Source organism: Lipotes vexillifer, unplaced genomic scaffold (assembly GCF_000442215.2).
Source record: "Lipotes vexillifer unplaced genomic scaffold, Lipotes_vexillifer_v1.1 scaffold174, whole genome shotgun sequence".
Lineage (NCBI taxonomy): Eukaryota > Metazoa > Chordata > Mammalia > Artiodactyla > Lipotidae > Lipotes > Lipotes vexillifer.
This window is the reverse complement of record NW_006785255.1, coordinates 615,487-641,373: the sequence shown is the minus strand read 5'-3', so window position 1 is coordinate 641,373 and position 25,887 is coordinate 615,487. Positions and strand designations below refer to the sequence as shown.

The 25,887-nt window shown below is 39.3% G+C and overlaps 1 protein-coding gene across 1 annotated transcript in view; it reads left to right on the top strand.

Moving 5' to 3' along the window:
* Positions 1 to 25,887, top strand: part of PIP4P2 (phosphatidylinositol-4,5-bisphosphate 4-phosphatase 2) — a 78,428-nt gene that overhangs the window by 26,035 nt on the left and 26,506 nt on the right. The window contains exons 3-4 of the mRNA XM_007457338.1: positions 4,595 to 4,701; positions 13,720 to 13,843. Coding sequence (XP_007457400.1) covers positions 4,595 to 4,701; positions 13,720 to 13,843 — 231 coding nt within the window. The remainder of the gene's footprint in view (positions 1 to 4,594; positions 4,702 to 13,719; positions 13,844 to 25,887) is intronic.

Genomic DNA, 25,887 nt, shown 5'->3' with positions numbered 1-25,887 from the left:
CCTTGGAGAAGTGGCCATCTGTAGGGGATTTCCTGTGTGTCCCAGTAGTACAGTCCCCTCTCATCACCGAGGGCCAGGGACCAGCTGGTCCCAGCGTAGATTCTGAACTGTGTTTGTAGACTCAGTTCCACTGGCTGCTGGGCTGTAGTTTCTTGCTTCTGGTGTCTGCTTTCAGAAGAAGCGAGGCTTCTTCGCTGGGTGAGGCTGGTCTAAAGGCTTATGCAGGCTTCCTGGTGGGTGGAGCCAGTGCCTACCCACTGGTGGGTGGAGCTGGGTCTTGGCTTTCTGATGGGCAGGGCTGTATCAAGGGGTGTGTCTAGAGGCAGCTGTGTGCTCAGGAACCCTTTAGGCAGCCTGTCTGCTGATGGGTGAAGCTGTGTTCCCACCCTGTTGGTTGTTTGGCCTGAGACATCCCAGCACTGGAGCCTACAGGCTGTTGGGTGGGACCAGGTCTTGATGCCAAAATGTTGGCTCTAGGAGAGCTCACACTAATGAATGTCCCCTGGTAACACTGTCACCAGTGTTGTTGTCCCCAGAGTGAGCCACAGCCACCCTTCTGCGTCCCCAGAATACCCTTCAAGACCAGCAGGTGGGTCTCCCCAGGGTCCTATGAAGTCATTGCTTTTACCCTTGCTACCAGTGCACACAGGATGTTGTGTGCACCCTCTAAGAGTGGAGTCTCTGTTTCTGAGTCTCCAAAGTCTCTGCAGGAGTCCTATGGAGCTCCTGCAATCAAGCCTTTCTGGCCTTCAAAGCCAAATGGTCTGAGGGATCCTCCTCCAATGCCAGACCCCCAGGCTGCAGAGCCTGATGTGGGGCTCAGAACTCTCACTCCTATGGGAGAACTTCTGCGATATAATTGTTCTCCAGTTTGTGGGCCACGCACCTGGGGGGATATGGAATTTGATTATATCAGGAGTGTACCCCTTCTACTGTCTTATTATGGTTCTTCTTATGTCTTTGGATGTAAAATATCTTTTCTAGTAGGTTCCACTCTTCTTAATCGATGGTTGTTCAGCAGTTAGTTGTGATTTTGGTTTGCTCGTGAGAAGAAGTAAGCTGAAGGCCCTTCTACTCTGCCATCTTGGACAGGAATTGAAAAATTCTGCAGTTTTGCATGAGACATACTGTTGGTTATGCAGTTAAGCACTGGAGTCAGACTGCTGGGGTTCAGATTCAGCTTCTTTCCTTTAACCTCTATGTGATTGACAGCTAATGTCTCTATCTTCATGGAATTTATACGTCTTCTTTCACCCTTAGTCTAGCTTCAGGGACCTTGTGCAGAGGACTTGCACCTAATGAGTTGGATTAGTTTGGATTAGAGTTTCCAGGTCAGAGCTGCTCCTGATATCTGGAATTTGCGAGCTGGGCTGTTGGCAGTTCACCTTGCAATTTTATTTTTTGGAGATGGCTACTTTCTTTAAACTTCATAAACTAACCTTTGCTAGCTTCAAACTTTTCTTCTACAGTTTTGTCACCTCTTAGCCTTCATAGAACTGAATAGAGTTAGGGTCTTGCTCTGGACTAGGCTTTGGCTTAAGGGAATGTTGTATCTGGTTTGATCATCTATCCAGACTACTAAAACTTACTCCATATCTGCAATAAGACAGTTTTGCTTTCTTATCATTTGTATGTTCACTGGAGTAGTGCTTTTAGTTTCCTTTGAGAACTTTTCCTTTGCATTTACAACTTGACTGTTTTGTGCAAGAGTCTTAGCTTTTGGCCTGTCTCAGCTTTGGACATGCCTTCCTCACTAAGTTTAATCATTTCTACCTTTTGATTTAAAGTGAGAGATGTGTGAATCTTCCTTTCACTTCAATGCTTAGAGGCCATTGTAGGGTTATTAACTGGCTTAATTTCAATATTGTTGTGTCTCAGGGAATAGGGAGGCCCAAGGAGAGGGAGAGAGAAGGGGTCACTAGGTGGAGCAGTCGGAACAGATACAACATTCATCGATTAAGTTTGCTGTCTTATATGGGCAAAATTTGTGGCACTCCAAAACAATCACAGTACTAACCAAAGATCACGGATCCCAGATCAACATAACAAATATTATAATAATGAGAAACATTCCAAAACTGTGAGAATTACCAAAATTGTGACACAGAGACACAAGGTGAGCAAATGCTATTTGAAAAATGATGCTGATAGACTTCCTTGATGCAAGATTGCCCCAAACCTTCAATTTGTAAAATAGCACAGTATCTGCAAAGCACAATAAAGCACAGCACAGTAAAATGAGGTATGTCTGTATAAAAATAAATCTTGTCATTTGCCCGACACACATTTACTTAATGGTAAAATATGTATACAGAGGAATTAAGACAAATTCTGGTTCTTGATACTTTAGATTATATAGGAAAACATTCTGGATGTTTGTGAATTTTAGATTGTCAGATTCTATCTATAAAATAGTTTAATAAATTGCAGATGGCTTATTGCTAACTCAAATATATTTCTACCAAGGTTATTTACTTAAAATTCTTAAATCTTAAAAAAAAATATGTTGCAGACTTACAGAAAGTTAGAAAAATAGTAGTACATAGTATAGAGAATTCCCATGTGGGCCGCTCACCCACATTCCACAAACATTGACACTTTGCCAAAGTAGCTTTCTCTCTCTAAATAAATAAAATTTTTTTTCAAAACCTTTTAAGGTAATTGTGGACATGGTGCTCTTCTACCCCTAAACATTTTAGTGTAAATTTACTAAAATTTAGTGTAAATTTTCCTGAAAAAAAAAGGACATTCACTTATATAATCACAGTACAGTTATCAAATTCAGGAAATTAACATTGATACAATACTGGTATTTAATCTTTTGACTTAATTCATGTTTGCCCAATTGTTCCATTAAAAAACGAATCTGGTCCAGGAGTCAATTTAGAATTACATATTGCATTTGATTATCATGTTTCTTTAATCTCCCTTAATCTTAAAATTAGTCTTTGTCTTCTATTGCCTTGACAGTTTTGAAGAGTACAGGTAAGATATTTTGTAGAATGTTCCTCATTTGGGTTTGTCTGATGTTATCTTGTGATTAAATTCAGGTTATACATTTTGGCAAGCATGCCACAGGAGTGGTGTTCTATTCCTCTCAGTGCATCAGAGCTTATTTGCTTTAACAAGCTTAAGTCCTAGTAATGAGAGGAGTGTTTTCTTTGGTGTTATTTATTCTAACTTTTAAATTTACTGTAAAGTTAAAGAAAAAAGGAAATGCTAGCATTAGGAGCTATAATAAGTGTTTTTTAAGCTAAAAGATGCCATAAAATTCTGCTCCTGCCCTGCTGCCTAGTGGGGTGGTCCCCACACCCTCTGAGCCATGGAGGCAGATTAATTTTGTTTCCCTACTATTCTTTTTGAGCTTGCTTTTCTCAGACATGTACAAGAACCCTCAGTGAATGTTTGTCTCTGGCCGGGCAGATAAATGACCTTGTCTTGTGAACTTTAAATGGAAAACAACTCCAGGCCAATACAAACTAATTTTGAAATATGCCCTTCTAATTAAATCTCTACAGTTCCCCAAATTTTATAGAGTGTTTACCAACATTTGAGCTATTTAAAATCACCTATGATTCATCATTTATTATTAGAGAAATGCAAATCTAAACTACAATGAGGTACCACCTCACACTGGTCAGGATGGCCATCATTAAAAAGTCTACAAATAATAAATGCTAGAGAGTGTGGAGGAAAAGGAACCCTCCTACACTGTTGGTGGGAATATAAATTGGTGCAGCCACTATGGAAAACAGTATGGAGGTTCCCCAAAAAACTAAAAACAGAGTTGCCATATGATCCAGCAATCCTACTCTTGGGCATATACCCAGACAAGACTTCAGTTTGAAAAGGTACATGCACCTCTATGTTCATAGCAGCACTATTTACAATAGCCAAGACATGGAAACAACCTAAGTGTCCATTGACAGATGAAAGGATAAGGAAGATGTTATATATATGTATATATATATATATATATATATATATATATATACAATGGAATATTACTCAGCTATTGAAAAGAATGAAATAATGCCATTTGTAGCAATATGAATGCAACTAGAGATTATCATACTAAGTGAAGTAAGTCAGAAAGAGAAAGACAAATACCATATGATATCACTTATATGTGGAATCTAAAATATGATACTATCTATGAAACAGAAACAGACTCACAGACATAGAGAACAGATTTGTGGCTGCCAAGGGGCAGAGGGATTGGGGAGGGAAGGATTGGGAGGTTGGGACTAGCAGATGCAAACTATTATATATAGGATGGATAAAAAACAAGGTCCTATTTTATAGCACAGGGAACTATATTGAATATCCTGTGATAAACCATAATGGAAAAGAATATGTATATGTATAACCAAGACATTTTGCTGTACAGCAGAAATTAACATGGCATTGTAAATCACTATACTTCAATAAAATTTTAAAAATCACTTATGATGCACTTTTCCTTAATGTGTACTTTGGTAGCACTATGGGGAGCCTTAGATTTTAAGAATCATTTCCATTTTATATACAAACAAGTTTTGGCAATTTGTACTTTGGTTAATTTGCTGTGTTTATATTTTCTTCTCTTATATAGCCAATCAAAAACCCCCCAACAGGGAAGAAGTATGTTAGATGCCCTTGTAATTGTCTCCTCATTTGTAAGGACACATCACGGCGAATAGGATGCCCAAGACCCAACTGGTAAGACATGAAGATTCATTCATTAATTCATTTGTTCATTCAGCCGGTACTTATTAAAGATTCATTATGTGGCAGGTTTGTTCTAAACAGTCTTTCTCCTCAAAGAAATTATATGACCTACAACATTTTTTTCTTTGTTAAAGGAATAATACTGCTTAGTTTGAAATTAATGGTTACAGTTATTTGCTTTTTTTTTTTTTTTGCGACACGCGGGCCTCTCACTGTTGTGGCCTCTCCCGTTGCGGAGCACAGGCTCTGGACGCGCAGGCTCAGCGGCCATAGCTCACGGGCCCAGCCGCTCCGCGGCACGTGGGATCTTCCCGGACCGGGGCACGAACCCGTGTCCCCTGCATCGGCAGGCGGACTCTCAACCACTGCGCCACCAGGGAAGCCCTATTTGCTTTTTTTAAAAAAATTTGCTGTTATTTTTATTTCCAGCTTATAGATGACAAATCTGAAGCTCTGAGAGAGAAAATAAATAGTTCAAATCAGTGATTTTCACATTTTTTAAACTTTTGGCTGCTATGCCAAGTGTAAAATACATTTTATTTTACAACCCAAAATTCATATATGTTCATCTACATACATACATACACACACTCATATATTTGAAACAAAAGCTTCACAAAGAAAATTTACTTTCGCTATATGCATTGCACTCAGATTTTTTCGTATTTTAATTACTCTGTTTCTGCCCATTTATCTTTTCTCTTTCGTTTTTTTTTTTAAACATCTTTATTGGAGTATAATTGCTTTACAATGGTGTGTTAGTTTCTGCTTTATAACAAAGTGAATCAGCTATACATATACATATATCCCCATATCTCTTTCCTCTTGCATCTGCCTCCCTCCCACCCTCCCTATCCCACCCCTCTAGGTGGTCACAAAGCACCGAGCTGATCTCCCTGTGCTACACGGCTGCTTCCCACTTGCTATCTATTTTACATCTGGTAGTGTATATATGTCCATGCCACTCTCTCACTTTGTTCCAGCTTACCCTTCACCCTCCAGGTGTCCTCAAGTCCATTCTCTAGTAGATCTGCGTCTATTCCCATCTTGCCCCTAGGTTCTTCATGACCATATATATATATATATATATATATATTTTAGATTCCATATATATGTGTTAACATACAGTATTTGTTTTTCTCTGACTTACTTCACTCTGTATGACAGACTCTAGGTCCAACCACCTCACTACAAATAACTCAATTTTGTTTCTTTTTACGGCTGAGTAATATTCCATTGTATGTATGTGCCACATCTTCTTTACCCATTCATCTGTTGATGGACACTTAGGTTGCTTCCATGTCCTGGCTATTGTAAATAGAGCTGCAATGTATATTGTGGTACATGTCTCTTTTTAAATTATGGTTTACTCAGGATATATGTCCAGTAGGGGGATTGCTGGGTCGTATGGTAGTTCTATTTTTAGTTTTTTAAGGAACCTCCATACTGTTCTCCATAGTGGCTCTATCAATTTACATTCCCACCAACAGTGCAAGAGGGTTCCCTTTTCTCCACACCCACTCCAGCATTTATTCTTTGGAGATTTTTTGATGATGGCCATTCTGACTGGTGTGAGATGATATCTCATTGTAGTTTTCATTTGTGTTTCTCTAATGATTAATGATGTTGAGCATTCTTTCATGTGTTTGTTGGCAATCTGTATGTCTTCCTTGGAGAAATGTCTGCTTAGGTCTTCTGCCCAGTTTTGGATTGGGTTCTTTGTTTTTTTGATATTGAGCTGCATGAGCTGCTCTAAAATTTTGGAGATTAATCCTTTGTCAGTTGCTTCATTTGAAAATATTTTCTCCCATTCTGAGTGCTGTCTTTTGGTCTTGTTTATTGTTTCCTTTGCTGTGCAAAAGCTTTTAAGTTTCATTAGGCCCCATTTGTTTATTTTTGTTTTTATTTCCATTTCTCTAGGAGGTGGATCAAAAAGGATCTTGCTGTGATTTATGTCATAGAGTGTTCTGCCTGTATTTTCCTCTAAGAGTTTGATAGTTTCTGGCCTTACATTTAGGTCTTTAATCCATTTTGAGTTTATTTTTGTGTATGGTGTTAGGGAGTGTTCTAATTTCATTCTTTTACATGTAGCTGTCCAGTATTCCCAGCACCACTTATTGAAGAGGCTGTCTTTTCTCCATTGTATATTCTTGCCTCCTTTATCAAAGATAAGGTGACCATATGTGCATGGGTTTATCTCTGGGCTTTCTATCCTATTCCATTGATCTATATTCTTGTTTTTCTGCCAGTACCATACTGTCTTGATTACTGTAGCTTTGTAGTATAGTCTGAAGTCAGGGAGCCTGATTCCTCCAGCTCCATTTTTTTTCTCAAGATTGCTTTGGCTATTCAGGGTCTTTTGTGTTTCCATACTAATTGTGAAATATTTTCTTCCAGTTCTGTGAAAAATGCCAGTGGTAGTTTGATAGGGATTGCATTGAATCTGTAGATTGCTTTGGGTAGTATAGTCATTTTCACAATGTTGATTATTCCAATCCAAGAACATGATATATCTCTCCATCTATTTGTATCATCTTTAATTTCTTTGATCACTGTCATATAATTTTCTGCATACAGGCCTTTTGTCTCCTTAGGTAGGTTTATTCCTAGATAGTTTTTTCTTTTTGTTGCAGTGGTAAATAGGAGTGTTTTCTTAATTTCACGTTCAGGTTTTTCATCATTAGTGTATAGGAATGCAAGAGATTTCTGTGCATTAATTTTGTATCCTGATACTTTACCAAATTAATTGATTAGCTCTAGTAGTTTTCTGGTAGCATCTTTAGGATTCTCTATTTAGAGTATCATGTCCTCTGCAAACAGTGACAGCTTTATTTCTTCTTTTGGATTCCTTTTATTTCTTTTTCTTCTCTGATTGCTATGGCTAAAACTTCCAAATCTATGTTGAATAATAAAGGTGAGAGTGGGCAACCTTGTCTTGTTCCTGACCTTATGGAAATGGTTTCAGTTTTTCACCATTGAGGACAATGTTGGCTGTGGGTTTGTCATATATGGCCTTTATTATATTGAGGTAAGTTCCCTCTATGCCTACTTTCTGGAGGGTTTTTATCATAAATGGGTGTTGAATTTTGTCAAAAGCTTTCTCTCTATCTATTGAAATGATCATATGGTTTTTATCTTTCAATTTGTTAATATGGTATATCACATTGATTGATTTGCATATATTGAAGAATCCTTGAATTCCTGGCATAAACCCTACTTCATCATGGTGCATGATCCTTTTAATGTATTGCTGGATTCTGTTTGTTAGTATTTTGTTGACAATTTTTGCATCTGTGTTCATCAGTGATATTGGCCTGTAGTTTCCTTTCTTTGTGACATCTTTGGTTTCGCTGTCAGGATGATGGTGGCCTCATAGAATGAGTTTGGGAGTGTTCCTCCCTCTGCTATATTTTGGAAGAGTTTGATAAAGGCAGTTGTTAACTGTTCTCTAAATCTTTGATAGAATTCACCTGTGAAGTCATCTGGTCCTGGGCTTTTGTTTATTGGAAGATTTTTAATCACAGTTTTAATTCAGTGCTTGTGATTGGTCTGTTCATATTTTCTATTTCTTCCTGGTTCAGCCTCAGAAGGTTGTGCATTTCTAAGAATTTGTCCATTTCTTCCAGGTTGTCCATTTTATTGGCATACAGTTGCTTGTAGTAATCTCTCATGATCCTTTGTACTTCTACTGTGTCAGTTGTTACTTCTCCTTTTTGATTTCTAGTTTTGTTGGTTTGAATATTCTCCCTTTTTTTCTTGATGAGTCTGGCTAATGGTTTATCAATTTTGTTTATCTTGTCAAAGAACCAGCTATTAGTTTTATTGATCTTTGCTATCATTTCCTTCATTTCTTTTTCATTTATTTCTGGTCTGATCTTTATGATTTCTTTCCTTCTGCTAACTTTTGGGTGTTTTTGTTCTTCTTTCTCTAATTGTTCCAGGTGTAAGGTTAGGTTGTTTATTTGAGATGTTTCTTGTTTCTTAAGGTAGGATTGCATTGCTATAAACTTCCCTCTTAGATCTGCTTTTAATCCATCCCATAGGTTTTGGCTTGTCATATTTTCTTTGTCATTTCTTTCTAGGTATTTTTGATTTCCTCTTTTTTTCCTTCAGTGATCTCTTGGTTATGAAGTAGTGTATTGTTTAGCCTCCATGTGTTTGTATTTTTTACAGATTTTTTTCCTGTAATTGATATCTAGTCTCATAGCATTGTTTTCAGAAAAGAAACTTGATACGATTTCAATTTTCTTAAATTTACCAAGGCTTGATTTGTGACCCAAGATATGATCTATACTGGAGAATGTTCCATGAGCACATGAGAAGGAAGTGTATTCTGTTGTTTTTGGAGGGAATGTCCTAAAAGTATCAATTAAGTCCATCTTGTTTAATGTGTCCTTTAAAGTTTGTGTTTCCTTATTTATTTTGATTTTGGATGATCTGTCCGATGGTGAAAGTGTGGTGTTAAAAGTCCTCTACTATATTGTGTTACTGTCGATTTCCCCTTCTTTGGCTGTTAGCCTTTGCCTTATGTATTGAAGTGCTCCTGTGTTGGTGCATAAATATTTACAATTGTTATATCTTATTCTTGGATTGATCCATTGATCATTATGTAGTGTTCTTCTTTGTTTCTTGTAATAGTCTTTATTTTAAAGTGTATTTTGTCTGATATGAGAATTGCTACTCCACCTTTGTTGTTTTCTTTTTTGTTTTTTTTTGCGGTACGCGGCCTCTCATTGCTGTGGCCTCTCCTGTTGGGGAGCACAGGCTCCAGATGCGCAGGCTTAGCAGCCATGGCTCACAGGCCCAGCCGCTCCGTGGCATGTGGGATCTTCCCGGACCGGGGCACGAACCTGTGTGCCCTGCATCGGCAGGCAGACTCTCAACCACTGCGCCACCAGGGAAGCCCTCCAGCTTTGTTTTGATTTCCATTTGCATGGAATATCTTTTTCCATCCCCTCGCTTTCAGTCTGTATGTGTCCTTAAGTCTGAATTGGGTATCTTGTAGACAGCATATATATTGGTCTTGTTTTTTTATCTATTCATCCAGTCTATGTCTCTTGGTGGGAACATTTAATACATTTACATTTAAGGTAATTATCGACATGTATTTTCCTATTACCATTTTCTTAACTGTTTTGAGTTTATTATTGTGGGTCTTTTCCTTCTCTTCCTGCCTAGAGCAGTTCCTTTATCATTTGTTGTAAAGCTCGTTTGGTGGTGCTGAATTCTGTTAGCTTTTGCTTGTCTGTAAAGCTTTTAATTTCTCTGTCAGATCTGAGTGAGATCCTTGCTGGGTAGAGTAATCGTAGTTGTACATTTTTCCCTTTCATCACTTTAAATATGTCCTGCCACTCTCTTCTGGCTTGCAGAGTTTCTTCTGAAAGATCAGCTGTTAACCTTATGGGGATTCCCTTGTATGTTATATGTTGTTTTTCCTTTGCTGCTTTTAATCTTTTTTCTTGTATTTAATTTTTGATTGTTTGACTAATATGTGTCCTGGCGTCTTTCTCCTTGGATTTATCGTGTATGGGATTCTCTGTGCTTCATTAACTATTTCCTTTCCCATATTAGGGAAGTTTTCAACTATAATCTCTTCCAATATTTTCTCAGTCCCTTTCTTTTTCTCTTCTTCTTCTGGTACCCCTATAATTCGAATGTTGGTGCATTTAATGTTGTCCCCTATGTCTCTGAAACTGTCCTCAATTCTATTCCTTGTTTTTTCTTTATTCTGCTCTGCATTAGTTATTTCCACTATTTTATCTTCCAGGTCACTTATCCATTCTTCTGCCTCAATTATTCTGCTATTGATCCCTTCTAGAGAATTTTAAATTTCATTTATTGTGTTGTTCATCATTGTTTTTTTAGTCTTTAGTTCTTCTAGGTCCTTGGTAAATGTTTCATGTATTTTCTCCATCCTATTTCCAGGATTTTGGATCATCTTTACTATCATTAATTGGAATTCTTTTTCAGGTAAACTGCCTATTTCCTCTTCATTTGTTAGGTCTGCTGGGATTGTACCTTGTTCCTTCATCTGCTGTGTGTTTCTCTGTCTTCTCATTTTGCTTAACTAACTGTGTTTGGGGTCTCCTGTTTGCAGGCTGCAGGTTCGTAGTTCCTGTTGCTTTTCGTTTTGGCCTACAGTGGGTAAGGTTGGTTCAGTGGGTTGCGTAGGCTTCCTGATGGAGGGGACTGGTGCCTGTGTGCTGGTGGATGATGCTGTATCCTGTCTTTCTGGTGGGCAGGTCCATGTCTGGTGGTGTGTTTTGGGGTGTCTGTGAACTTATTATGATTTTAGGTAGCCTCTCTGCTGATGGGTGGGTTGTGTTCCTGTCTTGCTAGTTGTTTGGCATAGGGTGTCCAGCACTGTAGCTTGCTGGTCGTTGATTGGAGCTGGGTCTTGTCATTGAGATGGAGACCTCTGGGAGATTTTCCTGGTTTGATATTACTTGGAGCTGTGTGGTCTCTGGTGGAACCATGTCCTGAACTTGGCTCTCCCACCTCAGAGGCACAGCCCTGATGCCTGGCCAGAGCACCAAGAGCCTATTATCCACACAGCTGAGAATAAAATGCAGAAAGAAAGAAAGAAAGAAAGAGAGAGAGAGAGAGAGGGAGGGAGGGAGGGAGGGAGGAGAAAGAAAGAAAGAAAGAGGTCAAATAAAATGAAATAAAATAGTTAAAAAACTTAAAATGTAATAAAAAATAAAGAAGGAAGAGAGCAACCCAACCCAAAAACAAATCCACCAATGATAACAAGCGCTAAAAACTATACTAAAAAAAGAAAAGAAAGAAAAATGGTCAGACAGAATCCTAGGACTTATGGTAAAAGCAGAGCTATACAGACAAAATCACACACAGAAGCATACACATACACACTCACAAGAAGTGAAAAACAGAAAAAAATATATATATATCGTTTCTCCCAATGTCCACCTCCTCAATTTGTTGTGATTCATTGTCTATTCAGGTATTCCACAGATGCAGGGTACATCAAGTTTACTGTCGAGATTTAATCTGCTGCTCCTGAGGCTGCTGGGAGAGATTTCCCTTTCTCTTCTTTGTTCGCACAGCTTCTGGTGTTCAGCTTTGGATTTGGCCCCGCTTCTGAGTGTAGGTCACCTGAGGGCATCTATTCTTCACTCAGACAGGACGGGGTTAAAGGAGCCGCTGATTCGGGGGCTCTGGCTCACTCATGCCGAGGGAGGGAGGGGTACAGAATGCGGGGTGAGCCTGTGGCGGCAGAGGCCGGCATGACGTTGCAATAGCCTGAGGCATGCCGTGTGTTCTCCAGGGGAAGTTGTCCCTGAATCACAGGACCCTGGCAGTGGCGGGCTGCACAGACTCATGGCAGGCGAGGTGTGGAGTGACCTGTGCTTGTACACAGGCTTCTTGGTGGCAGTAGCAGCAGCAGCCTTAGCATCTCATGCCCCTCTCTGGGGTCTGCGCTGATAGCCGCAGCTCGTGCCCATCTCTGGAGCTCCTTTAAGCATTGCTCTTAATCCCCTCTCCTCACGCACCACAAAACAAAGAGGCAAGAAAACGTCTCTTGCCTCTTTGGTAGCTCCAGACCTTTTCCCAGAATCCCTCCTGGCTAGCCGTGACACACTAGCCCCCTTCAGGCTGTATTTACGCAGCCAACCCCTGTCATCTCCCTGGGATCTGACTGAAGCTGGAGCCTCAGCTCCCAGCCCCCACGTGCCCCGGCGGGTGAGCAGACAAGCGTCTCAGGCTGGTGAGTGCTGGTCGGCACTGGTCCTCTGTGTGGGAATCTCTCCACTTTGCCCTCCACACCCCTGTTGCTGTGCTCTCCTCTGTGGTTCTGAAGCTTCCCCCCTCCACCACCCGCAGTCTCTGCCCCCAAAGAGTCTTCCTAGTGTGTGGAAACCTTTCCTCCTTTACAGCTCCCTCCCACTGGTGCAGGTCCTGTCCCTATTCTTTTGTCTCTGCTTTTTCTTTTTTCTTTTGCCCTACCCAGGTACGTGGAGAGTTTCTTGCGTTTTCAGAGGTCTGAGGTCTTCTGCCAGCATTCAGTAGGTGTTCTATAGGGGTTGTTCCACATGTAGATGTATTTCTGATGTATTTGTGGGGAGGAAGGTGATCTCTATGTCTTACTCTTCCGCCATCTTGAATCCCCCTCTGGTTACAGTTATTTGTAAACTAACATTCTTGAATAAGCAATGAAATTTTTCTTGATGTTACATAACTACTTAATAGATTTTAATAAATCAGTGACTCATATTTTATTAAAAATAACCAATTAGTTTATCTTTGACATATTTCATCTTAAGTTGGAAGTGTTTTAGTAATCATTGTATACTTTAAATTGTGTTATTACACTAGTCTTTGCTGAGTATAAGCTATGCAATAAATTCTGTAGTCATGTGCATCTGCCAAATGGTGTATGGAAGTGCACAGATAGAAGTATATCAAAACCTTAACTGTGTTTTGTTTCTGTGTTTTCTGTCTTTTTGACCATTATGTGAATCATTTGCAACCCCATCTGATGGTAACCTGGGAAATGGAAAGGAAAGGAGCCTACCATTGTCCTTTCTGTCCAACTCTGTCCAATCAAACAGACATTAAGGAGTACCAGCCTACCCGGAGAAATTTGGTTGTGACTCAGCACTTTCGTACATTCATGGCACACATATATCTGTTAATGTACAATATTTTAAGTTACTTAGTCTTTTACTCAAGTTGTTTTCCTACATAGGGTAAGATAAGATAAGGAATGATAAGATTTGAATTTATAAGAACTTGGAAACAGTAGTTAAATGGTTCCCAAGGTGATTTGATTAGGTCCAATTCCACCTAACTTTTTTGCTTTTGAAATATTGACTATTGCTGTTTTCTGTGATTTTGGCTCTAAAGGCTGACATTTAATTCACTTAATTTATAAAACAAGTATAACCTATTTTCAATGCTATATTCCATGTTTTTGGCCCTATAGTGTAGGTTTCGCTCTCAGTCCATTTTTAGGATAATGAAGTTGTTTGCTCTCTGTTTTCACAGTAGACGCATAATTAACCTTGGCCCAGTAATGCTTATTTCTGAAGAACAGCCAGCTCAACCTGCATTGCCAGTCCAACCAGAAGGTACCAGAGTTGTGTGTGGGCACTGTGGAAATACGTTCTTGGTACGTAACAAGACATTTGTGACAGGGACATCAATCTGTAAATGTAGGTCTTGATCACACAGATTTGACCACTGCTCATAGTCTTATAGTTTGTCCAAGTGCAAATTGATCAAAAGATTAAAATAGAGCCTTTGTTAGAAAGACAGTTAATCAGAGCCACGACTAGGATGTACTGCATTGTTTGTGAATTACATATAAGGTGCATCCCCTGACTGATTCATTTGCAAAAAGGGCCTCTCTGGGTAGGCTAATAACAAACAAGAACCTTGTGCTCCAGGCAGAGCAACTTGGGTATCCTGGCTTAGTGAGCAACTGAATCTACCTCCTACCCTCATCTCCTCAGCAGAGTGCAAAATGCATGCTCTCATGCAGTGGCCTTGTTTCATGGTTCTGGATTCAAGAAATATTCTCATTATAATTTATCAAAATTTTTCTGATTTTTATATATGAAACTTGGAGTAACAGGAATTAATGTGGTATCTGTAATTAGATAAGTTATTGGATAAAAAATAAAGTATAAGTAGTTTGACATAAACAAAAGTTATAGGAGTTCTTGTTTTACTACTTTTAACTTTAACCCTAAGCTTGATTTTTAAATGTTAATTTCATAATGACTTAGCCCATCAGGAAGAATAAGAACAGTTTTTCTTTTGTTATTTAGCCTCCAAAGGAGACAAAAGATTTTCCTTAGAACCTAAGTACTAAAGGAACCTTCCAGAGTGTAGGCATGGGGAGAGCTGAGGTTGCAGTGGTTTATAAACAAGACCTGCTGTCACTAAGGGATGAATGAGCTTAAGAAAGTGTAGACTGTTTGCTCTTTTTCCCTTCTAATTTTTATTTTTGATAAAGTAATTCATGTATAATAACTTCACATGTCAAATAGGACTGTAAAGCTTAAAGGGAAAATGGTGGTCATCTCTTTACCTAACACAACCCCAATTTTAATCCCCCAAATACTTTTGACTCTTTCAGCTGCTTTTCTGGTATGTACTTCCATGTGTTTAAATTGTTTGCTTATTTTTTTCTTTTTGATTAAGCAGTTTTAGATATTACCTATTACTTTGTAAAACACAGGTTGAAGATTTAGCGCTCTTACGACCCTGCCTGCTCTCATAGTCCTTTCTCCACTTTCATACTCCCAGTAGAGTTATAATATTTTATTTGATTAATACTTAGTCTTTACATTTTTTATGATTAGGTAAATTGTGTTCACAGCTGAGCCAAGTAATATATTACATTTCTCTCCTGTATGGCTCTTAAATATTTCTTGGATTTGTTAATAATTGTCCCTCCCTCTTTTAGATTTGTTTTAATTTTTTATGTACAAATCACTAGTTCTTCTCATATTCTTTCATAGAACTACAAAATTCCTGTCACTATAGTCAAATGGGTCAGGGAATCTATTATTTAGACTTCCTGCTACACAGCTGTCATCCTGTGACTTCCCTTCATCTTATCTTAGGAATTCCTATTACCTCTTTCCTGTGTTGGATCCTCTGCCATCCTTACAGTTCTTGGTTTATTGCTTTATTTTGTTGGAGCACACCCTCTCTTAGCTTTCTGAGAAAAGATGCAGAGAAATAAATTTGAACCTTTTACTTCTTAAACAGTTTTTAATCTAACCCTATTTTCACATTAAAATTTGTCCAGATGTAGAATTATAGGTTGCCAATTCTTTCCTCAGAAATTTGAGGGCTTTGCTCCACTGTTGATGGGAAGATCAACTGCTGTTGTGGCTCCTGACCCTTACCATGTGACCTATTTTTCTCTCTTTATTTTCTCTTATTTTCCTCTTTCATTTCTCCAAGGTTCTGAAATAGTATTAGAATGTGCCTTAGGGAGAATCTTTTTGACCTCATTGTCTGGCTACTCAGTGAATCCTTTTATAGTCTACTCCATTTTCTTTGTTCCATCTTTCTACCACCCCTGAGATTAGATCACCTGAATTGACATACACACTCTCTCTCTTTCTCTCTCATTTTTTTTTAACATATTTTTCAGTTTTGGCTTTTTCTTTTACTTACAGGGAAATTTCCTCAACTATATCTTCTAAACTTAATTAAAATTTTAAATTTCAGATGATCTAAATTAATTTTTAATTTCTAAGAGTTCTCCTGTGTTCTCTGATTAATTTTTCTTTTTTCTAAATCACATTCTCTTCTTTATGGCATCTTTCTGAAGCTATTAGTTATGTTTTCTGAGGTATTATTCTTCTTTATGCCTTGTCTCTATTTTCTCTCCATTGTTTCTATTTGTTTTTATTTTCTGATAGAGGTTTTAATGAGAAGCTCATTTATATATGAGAGCAAGTTACTGATTGGAATCTCTAAGTATGCAGCAGGGGCTAAACTTTTTCTCCTTCCTTCCTTCCTTTCTTCCCTCCCTCCCTCCCTTTTCCTTTCTTCTTCTCTCTCCTCCTCCTCCTCATCTTTCTTCTTCCTCTTCTCCTTTTTCTCTTTTCTTGAAGAACTGCCAACTATTAGTATCAATGTCTTTTTTTTTTTTTTTTTTTTGGGGCAAGTTTCTCTGGGGAATAATCCTCTGACTTCTTGTAAGAGGTATATCTGGGAGACAGCATTCTAGGAGCTAAGAAAGGACAATAGGGATGAAGGTCTCATCTACTGTTCAGACTGTAGACTTATTTAACTCCTTTGTTTTTAGAATGGTGTCTTATTCTTGCCTCTGCTGTGCCTGGTGTTCCTAAGTTCACAGTCCTTCTAGTTCATTTTCTTTGAGAGAATAAATCACTCTTCTCTTGCATGTGTTGGGGAGGGAGGGATTTTTGGTTTTGTGATATGGAGGGAAGAGTCTAGAACTGATACTCTTGTTTTTATTACTACCCCTAACTCCTATCTTTGAAAGCACCTTGGAGTCCCAAGGTCTGAACTATTTTGTAGTTCATCAGTTGAATCAGCCTTCTTTTTGTTGGATATCTCTCTTTAGGCAATCAGGTTTCAGCATCCCTTTCAGTTTGTTACCAAGTCTCCATCAGCTTTCCACTGTCTGAAAATTCAAGGTCATTTCTCTTCAGATTCTATTTGTCCTTATGGTATTATACATTTGTAAATACAATTTACTGTCATTTTAGTCAGGTTTGGGAAAGGAAATAGAAATGCATGCATTTGTCCAACTTATTACATTTAACCAGAATTTCTATGATTTTTCTGATCTACTAGGTTAAGATAAATCTTCTTCTTTGCATTTATATTTTATTGATCAAGCCAGTGACCAAGTACATCACTTAGGGGATATATTTGGTGGGGATAGTGAAAAGATTTCTTTTTTAAAAATTTCTTTTTAAAAAAATCACTATTGAGAATTAGGTTTGGATTTGGGTCCTGGCCATACTAAAACCTGACTATGTGATGCTAGGCAAGTTATGTTAACTTTGCCAAATTCTGATTTCCTCATCTGAAAATGGGGAGAATAATAGCATATTCACAAGATTGCTGAGAGCAGTAGTAAAGACATTTGTCCAAAGTTTGTGACAGTGGAAGCTGGCCTTGTGGCTGACAGGGTCTTGGTGCACTGGCTGGGTGTCAGGCTTGTGTCTCTAAGGTGGGAGAGCCAAGTTCAGGACATGGGTCCAACAGAGACCTTCCAGTTCCATGTAATATCAAATGGCGAGAACTCTCCCAGAGATCTCCATCTCAACGCTAAGACCCAGCTGCACTCAACAACCAGCAAGCTACAGTACTGGACATCCTATGCCAAACAACTAGCAAGACAGGAACACAACCCCACCCATTAGCAGAGAGGCTGCCTAAAATCATAATAAGGTCACAGACACCCCAAAACACACCACTGGATGCAGTCCTGCCACCAGAAAGACAAGATCCAGCCTCATCCACCAGAACACAGACACCAGTCCCCTCCACCAGGAAGCCTACACAACCCACTGAACCAACCTTAGCCACTGGAGGCCAACACCAAAAGCAACGGAAACTACGAACCTGCAGCCTGCTAAAAGGAGACCCCACACACAGTAAGTTAAGCAAAATGAGAAGACAGAGAAGCATACAGCAGATGAAGGAGCAAGGTAAAAACCCACCAGACCGAACAAATGAAGAGGAAATACATAGTCTACCTGAAAAAGAATTCAGAGTAAGGATAGGAAAGATGATCCAAAATCTTCGAAATAGAATGGAGAAGATACAAGAAACTGAGGCAGAAGAACGGATAAGTGACCTGGAAGATAAAATAGTGGTAATAACTACTGCAGAACAGAATAAAGAAAAAAAGAATGAAAAGAATTGAGGACAGTCTCAGAGACCTCTGGGACAACATTAATTGCACCAACATTCGAATTATAGGGGTCCCAGAAGAAAAAGAGAAAAAGGAAGGGACTGAGAAAATATTTGAAGAGACTGTAGTTGAAAACTTCCCTAATATGGGAAATGAAATAGTCAATCAAGTCCAGGGAGTGCAGAGAGTGCCATACAGGATAAATACAAGGAGAAACATGCCAAGACAAATATTAATCAAGCTATCAAAAATTAAATACAAAGAAAAAATATTAAAAGCAGCAAGGGAAAAACAACAAATGACATGCAAGGGAATCCCATAAGGTTAACAGCTGATCTTTCAGCAGAAACTGTGCAAGCCACAAGGTTCTGGCAGGACATATTTAAAGTGATGAAAGGAGAATAAAATACCTAGGAATAAACCTACCTAAGGAGACAAAAGACCTGTATGCAGAAAACTATAATACACTGATGCAAGAAATTAAAGATGATACAAACAGATGGAGAGATATGCCATATTCTTGGATTGGAAGAATCAACATTGTGAAAATGACTCTACCACCCAAAGCAATACACAGATTCAATGCAATCACTATCAAACTACTACTGGCATTTTTCACAGAACTAGAACAAAAAATTTTACAATTTGTATGGAAACACGAAAGACCCTGAATAGCCAAAGCAAACTTGAGAAAAAAATGGGGCTGGAGGAATCAGTCTCCTGGACTTCAGACTATACTGAAGCTACAGTAATCAAGACAGTATGTTACTGGCACAAAAACAGAAATATAGATCAATGGAACAGGATAGAAAGCCCAGTGATAAACCCACGCACATATGGTTACCTTATCTTTGATAAAGAGACAAGAATATGTGATGGAGAAAAGATGGTCTCTTCAATAAGTGGGGCTGGAAAAACTGGACAGGTACATGTAAGAGAATGAAATTAGAACACTCCTAAACAACATTCACAAAAATAAACTCATAATGAATTAAAGACCTAAATGTAAGGCCAGACACTATAAAACGCTTACAGGAAAACACAGGCAGAACACTCTATGACATAAATCACAGCAAGGTCCTTTTTTTTTTGTGGTACGCAGGCCTCTCACTGTTATGGCCTCTCCCGTTGCAGAACACAGGCTCTGGACGCGCAGGCTCAGCGGCCATGGCTCACGGGCCCAGCCGCTCCCCAGCATGTGGGATCTTCCTGGACCGGGGCACGCACCCATGTCCCCTGCATCGGCAGGCGGACTCTCAACCACTGCGCCACCAGGGAAGCACGCAAGGTCCTTTTTGACCTACCTCTTAGAGAAATGGAAATAAAAACAAAAATAAACAAATGGAACCTAATGAAACTTAAATGCTTTTGCACAGCAAAGGAAAACATAAACAAGATGAAAAGACAACCCTCAGAATGGGAAAAATATTTACAAATGAAGCAATTGACAAAGGATTAATCTCCAAAATTTACAAGCAGCTCATGCAGCTCAATATCAAAAAAACAAACAACCCAATCCAAAAATGGGCAGAAGACCTAAACAGACATTTCTCCAAAGAAGACATACAGATGGCCAACAAACACATGATAGGATGCTCAATGTCAGTAATCATTAGAGAAATGCAAATCAAAACTACAGTGAGGTATCACCTCACACCAGTCAGAATGGCCATCATCAAAAAAATTACAAACAGGGGCTTCCCTGGTGGTGCAGTGGTTGAGAGTCCGCCTGCCGATGCAGGGGACACGGGTTCATGACCCGGTCTGGGAAGATCCCACGTGCCGCGGAGCGGCTAGGCCCGTGAGCCATGGCCACTGAGCCTGCGTGTCCGGAGCCTGTGCTCCGCAACGGGAGAGGCCACAACAGTGAGAGGCCCGCGTCCTGCAAAAAAGCAAACAAACAAACAAAAAAACCTACAAACAATAAATGCTGGAGAGGCTGTGGAGAAAAGGGAACCCTCTTGCACTGTTGGTGGGAATGTAAATTGATACAGCCACTATGGAGAACAGTATAGAGGTTCCTTAAAAAACTACAAATAGAACTACCATACGACCCAGCAATTCCACTACTGGGCATATACCCTGAGAAAACTATAATTCAAAAAGAGTCATGTACCACAATGTTCATTGCAGCACTATTTACAATAGCCAGGACATGGAAGCAACCTAAGTGTCCATCGACAGATGAATGCATAAAGAAGATGTAGCACATATATACAGTGGAATATTACTCAGCCATAAAAAGAAACGAAATTGAGTTATTTGTAGTGAGGTGGATGGACCTAGAGTCTGTCATACAGATTGAAGTAAGTCAGAAAAAGAAAAACTAATACCGTATGCTAACACTTATATATATATAGACTCTAAAAAAAAAATTGATTGTGAAGAACCTAGGGGCAGGACAGGAAGAAAGATGCAGACATAGAGAGTGGACTTGAGGACACAGGGAGTGGGAAGGGTAAGCTGGGGCAAAGAGAGTGGCATGGACATATATACACTACCAAATGTAAAATAGATAGCTAGTGGGAAGCAGCCACATAGGACAGGGAGATTAGCTCAGTGCTTTGTGACCAACTAGAGAGGTGGGATAGGGAGGGTGGGAGGGAGACACAAGATGGAGGAGATATGGGGATATATGTATATGTATAGCTAATTCACTTTGTTATAAAGCAGAAACTAACATACCATTGTAAAGCAATTATACTCAAATAAAGATGTTTAAAAATAAATAAATAAATAAAAGGAAAATATTTAGATGTTAAAGAAAGAAAATCACTATTGATTTACTATAGGATTACTCCCTCTGTATGTATTGATATATATGAATTAATCAACTAATTTAAGTATAAATAAAATATATTTACTCTCTTTTTCTTTCTTACATGCAAGCATATTTCATTTGAAATATCATTTAAAACTCTTCAAAATAGATTTTTTCAGCTTACTTCAGTGAGTTCCCTTCCACAATTACCTTGCATTTGCATTTTTGCCCAGTTATGTTTTATATTCCAAATCCTTGGCATGGATAGTCCTTATAAGACACATTATAAGTGAGCTGATTTCATTTTTTCAAACATATATATTGAGTGTGTACCAGACACTGGGCTACATGCTGGGGAAACAGGAAGTCCCTGCCCTTATGGGATTTTTCCAGTCTAATAGGAGAAAGACAATTAAAACAAGAATTATATGAAATCTAGTTAGGCTAAAGCAGAGAAATACGGAGTGTTGTTAGTGTACATACGGAAGCATCTAGCCTAGAGGAAGTGAAATTATCCTAAGAGTAATGGAAAGCTAAAGCAGGGCTTTATAATTAATTTTGTGTGTATGGACGCTATGTCTATAATAGATTGCATATGGGCAAGCCTGAAGAAACACAAGACCAGATATTTAGGTTTTATTATTCAGAAAAGTGATGATGATGGTCATGAATAGCATAAAGAATTTGAGAAAGAATTGGCTATACTGATATTAGTATAGATAAGGGAATGAGGAAAAAAGTAAAATTAAAGACAACTCTTACACAAGTTTATATTTAATTTTTTGAAATCATCTGGAAGTGAATTCTAGAGAATGATCCAAGTTGAGAGGTTAGATAGATGTGTGTGACATGGCTTTTATTAAAATTTATGCATTTAGATATTTTCTCCACAGAGGAAAATTACTAAAGTAATTTGCAAGTCAGAAATGAACTTCTAAAAGTAAGCTCCTTCTTACTTAATATTCAGTGCAGGCACCTGAATCATATTAGCATAGTAATTATGATTTTAAAACTTTAAGTCTTTGGCAGGAAAGGGTGTTTTGGATTAACATGTGGTATTTAAAGATTATTTCAAAATTCCCAGAAAACAAAGTTTTTGGTGACTAGAACAGAGTATGTACCTTTAGGGTGGCTATTACCTTGGAGAGTTTCAGACTAATGAGAGATACTGAGTGTTACAAAAAATAAACAGACCTGGGGCTTCCCTGGTGGCGCAGTGGTTGACCTCTGCCTGCCGATGCAGGGGACACGGGTTCGTGCCCCGGTCTGGGAAGATCCCACGTACCACGGAGCGGCTGGGCCTGTGAGCCATGGCCGCTGAGCCTGCGCGTCCAGAACCTGTGCTCTGCAACAGGAGAGGCCACAACAGTGAGAGGCCCGCGTACAGCAAAAAAAGTAAAAAATAAACAGACCTGGAAACTCTTAATTTTGACTTGAGAACTTCACCTTATCCTTGTTATTATGCTGATCCAAGTAATATTATATCCTTTGTAGTATTCTTTGCCCTTCAAGTTTTTAACTAATAGGATAATTCATCTATTTATTCCATACTTTGTTTCAGCCTTGGCTTACATGGCCCAAAAGCAATTGAGGAAAATTACAAAGTCCAATAGCATTGAAGAATAAAATATGAAATGGTCAGGGAGAATGAAAAATAGGACAGAAATATGATGAAGTCATGCATAAGTGTATAAGTATGCATAATATTTATTCCTGTGCAGTTGTTAAAATTTTACTGAATGTTAGCTATGGGCCTTCTATGGTTAATGAAAAGAGGAAAACATAATCTATTACAACAGGGGTCCCCAACTCCCGGGTCACAGACTGATAGTCGTCTGTGGCCTGTTAGGAACTGGGCCGTACAGCAGGAGGTGAGCAGCAGGCCAGCGAGAGAAGCTTCATCTGTATTTACAGCTGCTCCCCATTGCTTGCATTACTGCCTGAGCTCTGCGTCCTGTCAGATCAGCAGCAGCATTAGATTCTCACAGGAGTGCAAACCCTATTATGAACTGCACACACGAGGGATCTGGGTTGCGCGTTCCTTATGAGAATCTAATGTCTAATGATCTGAGGTGGAGCTAAGGCAGCAATGCTAGCACTGGGGAGTGGCTGCAAATACAGATTATCATTAGCAGAGAAGTTTGATGGCACAAAGACCATAATAAATCAATTGCTTGCAGACTCATATCAAAACCCTATCAGTGAGTGGCAAGTGACAATTAAGCTGTATCTGGTGGCAGGCATTATAGTGGCAAGTGAGTTTGATGTACTTCAGTTGTACAGCTGCATCTAATGGCAGGCTTTAAGTCAGAATCCTACACTTATTTTAGTCCGTGCATGGCCCGCCTATTATTTTGTCTACTACTTCCATCTGCGCCTCTTTCCCGCGCTGCACACTTGTCTCCGTCACAGTTTTGGTAAGCCCACAAGCTAAACCTAGCCAAAATGAGTAAAAAACAAACGTTGCTGGAGAGCTTCTTTGAAAAGGGGGAGAGACCCAATGATCAGACAGCAGAAGACTCTAATACTGCCAACGAAAAGAAAGTTGCATTTAAAAGAAAATACCAAGAGTCCTACTTAAATTATAGGTTCACTGCCACAAGTGATTCACATTCTGCAAGTCTGCTTTGTATAATGTGTGGCGACCAGCTAGCCAGTGAAGCCATGAAACCAAAACTGCTTCACCACAGGGAGACCAAGCACCCTGCATTAAAAGACAAGTCTTTGGAGTTTTTCAAAAGAAAAAATAGTGAACATGAAGAACAGAAGCAATTATTGAAGGCCACCACTTCATCAAATGTGTCTGCATTGAGAGCATCATTCTTAGTGGCTAACCGCATTGCTAAAGCTAAGAAGCCCTTTACTATTGGTGAAGAGTTGATCCTGCCTACTGATAAGGACGTTTGTAGTGAACTTTTAGGAGAGGCTGCAATTCAGAAGGTGATACATGTTCCCCTTTCAGCTAATACCATAACTAGATGAATTAGCAGAGGATATTGAGGTACAATTGTCAGAGAGAATTAATGAGTCACCGTGGTATGCAATCCAGGTTGACGAGTCTACCGATGTTGACAGCAAGGCAACAATGCTCGCTTTTGTGTGATATATTTTTCAGGAGGATGTGCATGAGTGTATGTTATGTGCAATTTTTTTGCCAATCAACACCACAGCCGTAGAACTATTCAAGTCTTTGAATGATTACGTATCAGGAAAACTGAATTGGTCATTTTGTGTCGGGATATGCAGACAGCGCAGCTGCCGTGACTGAATGGCTTTCTGGTTTCACTACTCTGGTCGAGGAGGTCGCTTCTGAATGTGAGTCTACACACTGTGTCATCCATAGAGAAATGCTGGCTAGCTGAAAAATGTCACCTGAATTTAAAAACGTTTTGCAGGATGTGATTAAAATTATCAGCCACATTAAAGTACATGCTCTTAACTCACATCTGTTTGTGTGGCTCTGTGAGGAGATGGACACAGAGCACACAGGTCTTCTCTTATACACAGAAGTGAGATGGCTTTCTAAACGTAGATCACTGACCAGAGTTTCTGAGTTACGAGAGCCGCTCCAGAGATTTCTTTTAGAAAAAGCCACCACTGGCCGCACATATCAGTGACACAGAATGGATTGCAAAATTTGCTTACTTGTGTGACATATTCAACCTGGTCAACGAACTCAATCTGTCACTTTAGGGGAGAATGACAACTGTGTTCAATTCGGCAGATAAAGTGGCTACATTCAAAGCCAAACTGGAATTATGAGGGTGATGAGTGAACATTGGGGTTTTTGTCATGTTTCAAACATTAGCAGAAATTTTGAAAGAGACTGAGCCAGGGCCTTCTTTTTCCCAGCTGGTGCATGATCACCTATCTCAAGATGATCAAAAGAGTTTGAGCATTACTTCCCAACCAGAAAAGACCCCTGAATTGAGAAGGAATGGATCTGTGACCCATTTGTGAATAAGCCAGGTGAATCAATTTTGTCCGTGCTAGAAGAGGATCAACTGCTTCAGACTGAAGATGACGGTGGCCTTAAAAGTATGTTTGAGACAACTTCAAATCTCCATACGTTCTGGATTAAAGTCAAGGCGGAATATCCTGAGATTGCCGCAAAAGCACTGAAAAGCCTGCTTCCATTTCCAACATCCTGTCTTTGTGAAGCAGGGTTTTCTGCAGTGACAGCAACCAAAACGAGATTACAGAGTAGACTGGACAGAAGCAACACACTTCCGGTGTCACTGTCTCCCATCACCCCCCGATGGGACCATCTATTTGCAGGAAAACAAGCTCAGGGCTTCCACTGATTCTGCATTATGGTGAGTTGTATAATTATTTCATTATATATTACAATGTAATGATAATAGAAACAAAATGCACAATAAATATAATGTGCTTGAATCATACCAAAACCATCCCTTCCCCTCCTCCCCCCGGTCCATGGAAAAATTGTCTTCCACGAAACCAGTCCCTGGTGCCAGAAAGGTTGGGGACTGCTGTATTATAAGATATTTGTGAAGTTTTCATAAAAGTTCACATAGGAGCTTTTACTGGAATACTGAGACCTAAGAGAGAATTATTCCCATGGATTAAGATAAAACAACACTATAATGGACTGTGTCCTCAACAATATTCTTCATTTATAATAACATAATACAATGTAATATAATATCACTGTTCTAATGCTAAAATTAAATTTACTAGGAATTCACTTCACAGTATTCATTTAACAGCCTGGCTGGAACCATGGATAATGTTGAGAAAAGCTAGATTTGTGTTTTCCAAAGTGTATTCATTAGAACACTCATTTTACAGGATAATAAGTGTTACACCAGTAAAGAGTTCCAGGATTATTGGGAATTGCTAGGATAAAAAATATTAAGCAGAGGGCTTCCATGGTGGCACAGTGGTTGAAAGTCCGCCTGCCGATGCAGGGGACATGGGATCGTGCCCCGGTCCGGGAGATCCCACACGCCGCGGAGTGGCTGGGCCCGTGAGCCATGGCAGCTGAGCCTGCATGTCTGGAGCCTGCTCCGCAAGG